At 32.2% G+C, this 11,492-nt stretch overlaps 1 protein-coding gene across 3 annotated transcripts; it reads left to right on the top strand.

Annotated features, from left to right (window-relative positions):
• The first annotated feature begins 3,550 nt into the window (after positions 1–3,550).
• Positions 3,551–9,369, top strand: LOC143581168 (putative beta-1,3-galactosyltransferase 3). 3 transcript variants are annotated; one of them, XM_077064004.1, is made up of 11 exons: positions 3,551–3,772; positions 5,576–5,672; positions 5,880–5,953; positions 6,031–6,239; positions 6,600–6,663; positions 7,087–7,159; positions 7,258–7,378; positions 8,002–8,089; positions 8,172–8,297; positions 8,386–8,495; positions 8,942–9,369. In XM_077064004.1, the coding sequence occupies exons 1-11, from the start codon at positions 3,678–3,680 to the stop codon at positions 9,088–9,090; spliced, it is 1,206 nt and encodes a 401-aa protein (XP_076920119.1). In that variant the 5' UTR covers positions 3,551–3,677; the 3' UTR covers positions 9,091–9,369. The 3 variants fall into 3 exon arrangements, with proteins under 3 accessions (XP_076920119.1, XP_076920121.1, XP_076920120.1); XM_077064006.1 differs by lacking the exon at positions 3,551–3,772 and having other exon boundaries at positions 5,575–5,672; positions 6,039–6,239; XM_077064005.1 differs by lacking the exons at positions 3,551–3,772; positions 5,576–5,672 and having other exon boundaries at positions 5,836–5,953; positions 6,039–6,239.
• Positions 9,370–11,492: the final 2,123 nt, after the last annotated feature.

Genomic DNA, 11,492 nt, shown 5'->3' with positions numbered 1-11,492 from the left:
GTTCTTAAACATAATAAAATTGTAGTTAAAAAGAAAAGATAAAACATGTAAGATGTATAACAGTGTGGGGACTATAACTGTAATTACTAAGAATGACAAGCATTCAGTCACAGTCAAGAAGAAGTTTTTAAGACAGCATGGCACGTGTCATCGTCTGAACCCATGTACCAATACACAGTTTATTTACTCACTTGTCAGAATAGCATTCCCCTGTCACCATAAACGTACCCTTTGAACCTAAAGAGAGTACACCACACTTATATTTAAAAGACACCCGTAATTGACCAAAATTCATCGATAATCTATTTTATTAACCAATTGTGTTTGGTTAATCGGTTTAGTTTATTCAGCTAGTTTGATGATTTTCGGTTTTGTTTGATTAATTTCGATTAATAATCAAAACCTAACTTAAGCTTTAATTTATGGTTAAGAATACATGAAATTGATGTATACAACATAAAATACATGAAATGTAAATATAAAAAATCAAATACATGGCAATGTGTGACTCCCTATGGTCTTCACTATAGGGTTTTGGGGCTTTTTCATAACAACTGTTAAGAAAAAAATCGATTATTACAATTTTTGAACTCATAACCTATACTTTAGTAACAACCAAGTCTACCACCACATTAATACATTAATTTGAGTTTACTATACTCATTATAGTATATCTATATATAATGTTTTTTTTTTGTATTTGAAGGCCTTAACTAAGTGTAGGCCTAAAGCCCTAACTTGTTTTCGCTATCCAACGAGCCACCCTTGGTTTTGATGTTTATGGTTAAATGAATTGATAAACAACAAAACTCTCCTTCTCATTAATCATTCATTATATCATTACAATTTTTGCCTATCTTTAGGGATAATATCTTTTACAATAACTACAAGATAGTTTTCACTAAATCAAATATACTCTATACATTAGGAACATAACAACCCAACTACCGCCGCACAATAATATTATTCATTTTGGTCGGGGCGTACATCGCCTTACGGATTTGATTTTGGTTGCACATGTGAAGACTTCAAGAGGTCACTCATCCTGATACCACTCCCATCCGAGCACGGTAATTGTGGAGTTTCCCGCTCGTCCACTACCATTATGCGTCCAAAACGCGTTATAATGGGGAAGTTATCCACATCCTTATAAAAAAAGTTTTGGTTTTCCTCTCTAACCGATGTGAGATTTCATAAGATATATTATAGACCATTAGAGGGGGAAATTTTCCAAAATACCCATCGGGTGACTACCACATAAGTAAAAGTTAACAACATTTAAAGGATGTAAATTGGACTAAAAAAAACAAATGACTAAAAAAGTAATAAAAAAATCGTTTGTACTAAAAGCGAGAATCTGCATAAACCATAAGAACTAAAAACATACTTAACTCAAACTTTTTCCAGGGTTGTCAATCTACAACAAAAATTGTTAACACGGCATAACACGACACGAGTTTTAACATGTTTGGGTTTGAGCTTAATAGGTTCTGTGTCTTAAACATGTTGACCTGTTTAAGGCATCTTTAAATTCGTGTCCTAAACAGGTCCCTTAGCAGGTCCCATTAAAAGTGTCATGGTTTGAAAAACAAAAAGTTCAAGATAGCATGACACGTGTCGACCTGTTTAAGCATTCAGTCACGTTCTAGAATAAGTTTTTTAAGACAGTATGACTTGTGTCATCATCTGAACCCATGTGCCAATAAGCAGTTTATTTACTCACTTGTCAAAATAGCATTCTTTTGTCACCGTAAACGTACCCTTTGGACCTAAAGAGAGTTACACCACACCTATATTTAAAAGAACCCGGAATTGACCAAAAGTCATCGGTTAATTTGTTTTATCAATCAATCATGTTTGATTAATTGGTTTAGTTTATTCAGTTAGTTTGGTGATTTTCGATTTTGTTTGGTTAATTTTGATTAATAATCAAAACCTAACTTAAGCTAAAGGAATTGATAAACAACAAAACTCCCATTCTCATTAATCATTCATTATATCATTCAGGGGTGTAGGCAGCTCTAAGGGAGCGGGTTCGATCAAACCCATACAAATTTTTGTTTTAGTGTTATATATTAGTGTATTTTGACATCGCATCCGTAGAAATTTCAACATCGAACACGTAGAAAACCCAAATCTAAGTGATAAACAATTGGTCGTCCGTCCCTCGAAATTTTCTAAGCCCGTTGGAAAAAATTTCTAGTTACGCCATATCATTACAATATTTGCCTATCTTTAGGGATAATATCGTTTACAATAACTACAAGATAGTATCTCACTAAATCAAACATACTATGTACATTAGATACGTAACAATTCAACTACCGCCGCACCATAATATTGCCCACTTTGCTCGGGAAGTACCAGTATCGCCTCACGGATTTGCTTTTGTTTGCACATGTGGAGACTTTCAAGAGGTCACCCATCCTGATACCACTCCCATCCGAACATGGTAATTGTGGAGTTCCTGTTTCGTTCACTGCCATTAAACGCCCAAAACGCGTTATTATGAGGAAGTTATCCACATCCTTATAAAAGTTTTGTGGTTTTCCTCCAACCGATATGAGATTTTATAAGATATATTATAGACTATCAGAGGGGAAAATTTACCAAAATACCCATCGTGTGACTACCGCATAAGTAAAAGTTAACAACATTTAGAGCATGTTTGGGATTGGGTTTAAAAAATACTTATTGGCTTTTTCAAAAAGTCATTTTGAAAAGCCAGGATTTGAGGCTTTTGGAAAACTGTTTTTTAAACATTTCAAAAGGCTAAAATAAGAAAGTTTTTTATGATTGTCAAACACATTTAAACTTTTTGGCTTTTTGAAAACATCAATAAGCCAATAAGCATTTTTCAAATTCAATCCCAAACATGCCCTTAAACGATGTAAATAGGACTAAAACAAAACCAATTGACTAAGTAATAAGAAAATCGTTTGGAATAAAAGCAAAAATCCACGTAAACCATAAGAACTAAAACCGTACTTAACTCAAACTTTTTTTACGGTTGTCAATCTATGACACAGATTGTTAACATGGCATAACACGACACGAGTTTTTAACATGTTTGAGTTTGAGCTTAATAGGTTCTGCGTCTTAAACATGTTGACTTGTTTAAGACATCTTTAAATTTGTTTCCTAAACAGGTCCCTTAGGAGGCCATAACATGTCAACCTGTTATTAAACAGGTTCGTGTTCGTGTTTGGAAAAAATAACACAATTAGTTATCGTATCGTGTTTGTGTTTAGTACCACAAATCATCGTGTCTTATCATGCCGTGTCTGATATGTTATGGCAGCCCTACTTCTTTTACAGATAATTTGAAATGGATACTTCCAGAAATGAGGTACCATTTAGTAATTAGTGTATTGTTTAAGGGTCAATAGTTAGTTAGTTAGTGGGTCTTCCCTCACTTGTCTTCAAAGTCCCTTCCCTGCAAAGAGATGCAGAACTATACATGGTTTGGTTGTATATTAATAATATTATACACACACACATATATATATACATATACACACACATATTTATATTTTTATATAGAGAGAAAACAAAACCAAAGGGATAAATAAAGGTGCAACTTATAATAGTACAGAGAACCTCTTTATTTATTGTATATATATTATATATATCTTTTGCCTCTGTTCTTATTCAAACTAAACTATTATTATTAAGTTATGAAGAACAGAGGAGAGCAGCATGTTATGTCACAAAGTTGGACTATTTTGTTATGTATATGCAGCTTTTGTGGTGGATTGGTCTTCACTAATAGGTACATACATGATCTTTATAGTTTGTATACTTGTATTATAAGTTTGATTCTTTTGTTTTTGAATATTGTTTGTGTTGAAAGATGTACACCAAGTGTTGATGTTATTCATATGAGAATAAGTTTGAAGATTTTGGAGTTACTGGTGTTGGAACTAGGGTGTGGATGGTTTGTTTCGGTTTTGGGCTAAAATCGAACCAACTTTGGTTTTTGAATCATTGAAAACCGTTCAGTTTTGGTTTTTTCTGTTTTGGTCTGGTTTGGGTCGGTTTTGGGTTAAAACTGAACCAGAAACCGAAACTTTGGTTTTTGAATTACCGTTCCGTTTTAGTTTTCTTGGTTTTGGTTTTGCAGTTTGGTTTTGGTATTTTTGGTTTTCCTAGTTGAGCTTGAAAATTTTGGGCTGAATTTTTTTTTTTTACCAAAATAATGAATTGGAATCTAAATAATTTTGTTAATTAATAACTAACTGATTATTATACATTTGAGCTAAAGTTTTTAAGTAACATATTTATAAAACTCTTATAATATACTTAAAAATAAAATTTGAAAATTGAACATTTGGATTCAGTTTGAGTTTTCAATTTTGTTGCATGCAAGACCAAAACCGAACTGAACTGTAAATTCGGTTTTTCATGAACATAAAACCAAACAGCCATTTTGGTTTTTCAGGTTTTTTTTTTTTTTTTTTTTTTTTGTTGTGCCTTTTTCAGTGTCAAATTGATTTTTCCGGTTTAATGCACACCGCCACACCCCTACTTAGATATGTGTTGTGTGATTCATTGGATTTCCTTATTTATTTCTTTGTAACATATTGAAGATCTAATTTATGATGTCTGGTACTGTAATTTGTTGGTAAAGAAAAGATATATATCCATCATTAGTTTTCAGAATATAATCATCATATGTACTTTACTCTAAAAACAAAATGAATAATAACTACTTTTTGGAAATTATATCTATATATTAAATTACAACTTTTTCATGCTTAACAAGTTGTACTTTATGCTTTGTCAATACTCATTGACTCACAATTTCTAGCTAAATAATTTGCTTATTTTAATATTTAATTGTTCTAATTAATTTTGCTTGTATTTAGTTTTTTTAATAACTTTAAATGTTATTTAGTTTTTTAATAACTTTTAATGTACAAGGTTCTACGAAATTTTAAATATACCGTTGAGACTTGCTTCTTTTTATCTACGTTCCGACATAAATTATGTTCAAAACCAAGCCCAGTCAAAATTATATCGAAATAACTGTTGCGACGTTGTTGCTGCTCGAAGCCGACACAATGAATGGAAGCGACACCATTGTTTTCACCGTGTTGGGGCGAAACACAAGAAAGAGCTACGTATTTAGAAAAAAGTAAAAGAGGGTTGTTCGGACTTCCAACAAGAAGCTACGGCATCAAGTTGCTACTAATATGATAATGAGGTTGTTAGACTAAGCTAAACATTGGCTAAATTGCAACTTTTGTGTATCCGTAACAAATCCTATGAAATACCAAGTTTTAAAGAAACTACATGGAATTCAAGGCACTCCTTGGATGGTTATAGTTATTGAACAAAACAACACATAATTTTAGGTCAAAATTGTGTAATTTAAATGAGATTATGGGTCAAATGGGTCAAATGTACGGTTGTTAAAATAAAACTGCTGCAATGCCCGGGATGGTTTACTAAACACAAACCCGCGCAACGCGCGGGTTATAAAACCTAGTTTATAAATAAATAAGTTGTTTGTAGTTTGGTGTCATGAAAGTCAAAATTATTCATACATATTTTATAAAAATATTTATTACAGAATGTGGGCAGTGTCTAACTCTAAACTTATTACAAGACCAACAGCTGTAGAATCTGAAGGCCTAAAGTTAATATCAGAAGGTTGTGATTTAACAAAGGTATGTTTTTATTTTCAAGAAAATCTTGAAATTAACTTTTGTAAATTTTAATAATATTGATCGCGTTCGGGTTGTTTAGTTACAGATAAAAAAATGTCAACCGCGACCCGAAACAAATATTTGGGGATATGTTTTTTATTTTCAAGAAAATCTTGAAATTATTTTTTTGTATATTTTAATAATATTGATCGTGTTCGGGTTGTTTAGTTACAGATAAAGAATGTCAAACGTGACCCGAAACAAATATTCGGGGAGGTATCCAAGACTCATCTGGCTATACAGTAAGTTTTACTTGCTTCTATAATCTTTAAGCAGTTTGTATGTGAAATTTATGGTTTTTTTGTTTTTATTTTTTAAGGACATTAGATAAAACGATATCGAGCTTAGAGATGGAGTTAGCTGCAGCAAGGTCTACCCAAGAGTCTATAGTGAATGGATCTCCGATATCACAAGAAGACGCAACGAGTTCGTCTGAAAAGAGAAAGTATTTAATGGTTGTTGGTGTTAATACTGCGTTTAGTAGTCGTAAAAGAAGGGATTCGGTACGGGCCACTTGGATGCTTCAAGGTTTGTGAAAATCTAAATAGTTAAGGTTTTGTTTTATCTCTAACGGGTCAAATAAAAAAACTGATATAAAGATAAAAAGGGTTAAAAATAGGTTAAACTCGTCAAAGTCGCTTAAAGTGAACTTAAATGCATATAAAATTAAAAACTTTCTAAATAATGATTGTTATTTTTTCTTTGTTAAATTTTTAAAAATAACTAAAATAACCTTAAAAAGTTAAACATGTACTTTCCGAAAACAATATAAAATCCGTAATATGGGTAAACCACACGGACCAGCCATGTAATTAATTTTAAAATAAATTAAGATTTTTCGCACATCTATTGCACTAACTTTGGTATCTTTAACTGTGAAATGTATAGGTGAAAAAAGAAGAAAATTAGAGGACGAGAAGGGAATTATAATGCGTTTTGTTATCGGACACAGGTTTTTTTTTCTTTCACTTTCGTAACGAGTGGTTGATTTTGACCCGTTGTATTAACTTTCAACACGAACAAGACCATTATTCCTACAAAATTGCATAAACAACACTTTTTTAACAATGTTTGTAACATTTTATATTTTCATAACTCGTACCAAATCATTTATTTTTAACGAACTATTATGTTTTTTTTAGAATTTTAAAAATAATGATAGTATGTAACAATAATGAAAAAGCTATAGTCACTCCAAATATATAAACCATGAAACTTTTTAATATCAATAAAGCTTATGATAACATAAACTTTTCAGAATTTCATGTGCCTAGATTTTTTGATGTTTTTAATCATTTGAACTTCCACCTTTAATGTGTGTGTATATACTTTTATTTATTTAATTATATATTTATATATTTCTAAAATTTCGCAGTGCCACGGTAGGGGGTATACTGGACCGAGCTATTGAAGCCGAAGACAAAAAGCATGGTGATTTCTTGAGACTGGTATAGATATTTATAATTTTTTTTAATGATTTTTGATAATGTACTTTATTTACTTGAGACTTTTAATAATTAACCGTTACCGACATGAATATGAGCAGGACCATGTAGAGGGATATTTACAATTATCTGCAAAGACGAAAACATATTTTGCAACCGCTGTAAATATGTGGGATGCCGAATTTTACATCAAGGTTGACGATGATGTCCATGTTAACATAGGTAACTTTGGCCTCCATTTAGTTAAAGTTCACACCTTTGACTTTAAAAGGTCAAACAACTAAATTTAGACTTAGAATCATAGTAGATATTTGTTTTTGTTGTGGAAAATTATATTTTAAAGACCTAAATTATATTTAAGGGAAAATCACGAAATTATTTGTTTTGACCGAGAAAATAAAAAAAAATGGATTTGACTTTTTAAAACTACCAACTGATTAGAGCGTGACAAGTGTCTTTTTGCGCAGCAGATCCCATCATTTTGGTCAAAATATTGGATCTGCTGCATCAAAGGCCCCACGAACTAAAAAAATTGATTTTTTCTTTAAAATTAAATCGTGGCGCGGGAGACTTTATTTGTGGGTCTAATCTGTCAGTGATTGGTGACACTGACATGTGTCCTCCTTTGATTGGTGTAAATTATTGGAAATAAAAATAAATAAGAAAAGTTAAACAGCTATTTTCGTAATTTCAAACGTCAAGTATATTTTGTTAATACGTCAGTCAAAATGAATATTTTCGTGATTTTCCCAAATGACAATAATCTTAGTTTGACTTTTTGTGTTGACTTTTGTTTGTATTAAACATAACAACCTAACTCATATGTGAATCTTGATTATATGCAGCCACATTAGGTCACACATTAGTTAGACATAGGAGGAAGAAAAGGGTATACATCGGATGCATGAAATCCGGTCCGGTTCTCGCTCAAAAGTAAGCCTTAATATTAATCTTGAATTTTAAACATCGAAAGAAACATTATTCATCGCATTTTTAATAATATTTGATGAAATAGAGGAGTAAGGTACCATGAGCCGGAACATTGGAAATTTGGTGAGTCAGGAAACAAATATTTTCGTCACGCAACCGGACAATTATACGCCATTTCAAAAGATTTAGCTACTTATATCTCTTTAAACCAGTTAAGTTTCATTTATTTATTTATTTTTATTTGTTAATTCATCCATTATAAGTTGGTTTAATAATATCGTGTCGAATAATAATTTCAGACATGTATTACATAAATACGCGAATGAGGATGTTTCTTTAGGATCTTGGTTTATCGGGCTCGATGTTGAGCATATTGACGATCGAAGATTATGCTGTGGGACCCCACCTGGTAAAGTTTCAAACTTTGTGATATAGTAAATAACATAAATATTGGTAACGGATCAGTTTAGTAATGGGCCGGGTTAAATTATAACCCAAACCGACCCATTCAAAAGTGGGACCCCGTTAAAGTTTTAAACTTTTTGATCTAGTAAATAATTCAAATGTAGGTGGCAAATCAGGTGGGTTTGGTAACATGTCAAAATGGGTCGGGTTAAAACATAAGCCAAACCGACCCATTCAAAAGTGGGTCAAAATTGTCACAGGTCATAAATCACCCCCCCCCCCTTTTTTCTAGTTTCAAGTTTTTTGATTAACGGGTCAAAATGGGTCGGGTTAAAACATGAACCAAACCATCGCATTCATAAACGGGTCGAAATTGTCACGTTTAAATTATTGTTTAGGTGTTATTAATTAAAGTGCTTATTTTTTGATATAAACAACTTCAAATTGTAGATTGTGAATGGAAAGCTCAAGCGGGGAACATATGTGTAGCATCATTTGACTGGACTTGCAGTGGCATATGTCGGTCAGTTGACCGGATTAAGGAAGTCCATAAACGATGTGGTGAAGGTGAAAACGCTGTTTGGTCAGCCACATTTTGAGTCAAGTAACTTGATGCATTTTCTTTCTAAATATGGAAAGACTTGAACATCAAGAAACCAAAGACAACGCTTGTAACGATCTAAAAAAATGTATATTTGACACCATTGAAGTGAAGAGGCCAGTTGAAGAGATGCCCTGCTATGCAAGATTTCTTCATAAATATATAACTAGAGGAATGCAAGCAAAGCAAGAGGCTCTTGCTCTTTGCACATTTGTTACTTTCTATTTTTGGTAATTATAAAAACACTTGAGCAGTTTTAAGGCTATATGGGTTCAAGTTGTAAGTGACATAGTGATTTTTTATTTTATGATAAATATATTAAATTTTGTATTTTTGAATTTTTTTTAGTTGTGTTTTTAGGTTAAATTTACAAGTTAAAACTTAGAAGTGTAGAATTGAATTCCATAGATAAGTTTTCTTTAATCATGTTTCAATCGCTTTCAGATTAAAGTAATTTTGGTGGTACTCCAAAAAAAGACTGCTAGTTTTACCAAAATAGGACAGTTAGTTTTACCCGAAACCTGACCCGAGAAAACTCGTACCTGAACCCGAACCCGAGAAAAGACTAACCTGAACCTGAACTAAAGTACTTCGGGTGGGTTCTTGGGTCCAAATTCTAGGTTATGGGTTAGCCCAAAAAACCCGAATAAACTTTTAATTTTATTAAAACCATATATATTTGTATGTATTATAGACTAAACCTTAGCCGATGACGTTATCGGAATTTAGTTTGGATTCAGAACTTTGAAACCAGTAGAACCCGACCTGAAAAACCCGAAACCCGATAAACTAACCCGAAGAACACCCCTAATCCAAAAGAAGCCAAGAACGAGTATACAAGTAATTATGTTCTAAAAACATATTGGACCATTAGACCAATATCATCCTTATTTAGGTGGGGAACCAACAGGATGAAACGTTATAAAGCTTCGTGATAGATTATAACAATCAGAGGTTATAAGCGTTAATATTTAGGCACTCAATATAATTCATATGACCAACATACCATCCGTCTCTATTTACCCGTCTCTATTGACTATTAGTTTTCACTTATCACAATTTTCTATGCAACTTTTCATCAATCATGCAAATAGAAAGCAATTTCCAGCATACAATTAACAAGGAATATTAGAATGGATAAAACTATTTAGCTCGATCTCCGCTAGGGCAATGTCCCCTTGGAGCTCCTCGGTTAATAAGGAGCTTCAATCCCTTAAATCACGGGGTTCAAAGTGCAAGAAATGCACATATTCAGGCTCAAATGCGTATTCCATAGCTCCTAAGTTGTAAGAATGTTTTTACTTATTTCTCTTTGATCTTAACCACATTTAGCTAAATTAAAAATCAACAGAAGAAACCAAGGTAGAGTTAAGTACTATGTTATACGTCAGTTTAAGACTTTGAACAGTTAAGAAACTTCTGCTCATCGTTATAAACATTGTTAGCTCGTTAGTATCCTTTTGTCGACCAATAACTCTTGGTAGATTTTACTTGGAACCACTCTTTGGCCGCTTAACTCGTTCTATTATATGTTTTTAAGTTAGAGTTGGACTCCATAAAACATAAACTAAAGTTACATATATTATAGTTAATAGGTTGAGGTGACCTACGACTTTTTATATTTGACTTTTTGACTTAATTGGGTCAACTAGAATTTAATAATATTGAGCATATATATATTTAAAAAAATTAATTAGGTGTGGAATTAATGAGATGAAAATGATAGCACTATTCATAAGATGGGACATGAAAATGTGATTCAACCATTAAGGGACCAAATGAAGATGAGTTTGGTGGCCAACAATTGACAATGACATGTGACCTATATCCAAGCCACCAAATTGTTAGGTAAACTCATAATAAAGATTTATTCCTAACATAAATACATCAATGTCATACACACATATTATTCTTTATACCACAACACATGAGAGACTGACATATATGTCGAATTGTGCGATGGTCCTCGAGGCTCTGGCGCCCTTAGATTCTTTCTAACGGTTTATTAGGTTGATGCAGTTTAATGCAAGACGTAACACTGACCCGACATGTTTAACTAGATTGGCCTGATGGGTCGTTGTTGCAACAAGGAAGATGAAATGTGAATAATCGGATGACAGTGATTTTATATTCGTAAGTTATGAACGTGGTTTTGAGAAACAATATAAAATGTAGATGCTATTTAATTATTTCATCATTGCGTCTTATAAAGTTATTTATATCGTACTTTCACTTTGTTGATTTCTTTACTTTGTCTTTAATAATCGAATAAGGCATCAAATAATGGTATGATTTATATTCATAAGTTATGAATGTGGGTTTGAGAAATAAGAATATATACATGTAGGTGCTATTTTAATTATTTCATCATAACGTCTTTAAAAATTATTTTTATCGTAC

The sequence above is a fragment of the Bidens hawaiensis genome, unplaced genomic scaffold, assembly GCF_021521415.1.
Source record: "Bidens hawaiensis isolate Kalapana, Puna unplaced genomic scaffold, B.hawaiensis_p1.1 tig00030817_1, whole genome shotgun sequence".
Taxonomy (NCBI): Eukaryota; Viridiplantae; Streptophyta; class Magnoliopsida; order Asterales; family Asteraceae; genus Bidens; species Bidens hawaiensis.
This window is presented reverse-complemented; position numbering and strand designations above follow the sequence as displayed.

What these genes read in the sequence shown, in the direction of transcription:
- LOC143581168 (XM_077064004.1), top strand. Translation starts at nt 3,678, where the DNA reads ATGAAGAACAGAGGAGAGCAGCATGTTATGTCACAAAGTTGGACTATT. An exon ending in AAGACTCATCTGGCTATACA is followed by an intron (nt 5,954 to 6,030) that starts GTAAGTTTTACT and finishes TTATTTTTTAAG; the next exon opens with GACATTAGATAAAACGATAT. An exon ending in TGATGTCCATGTTAACATAG is followed by an intron (nt 7,379 to 8,001) that starts GTAACTTTGGCC and finishes GATTATATGCAG; the next exon opens with CCACATTAGGTCACACATTA.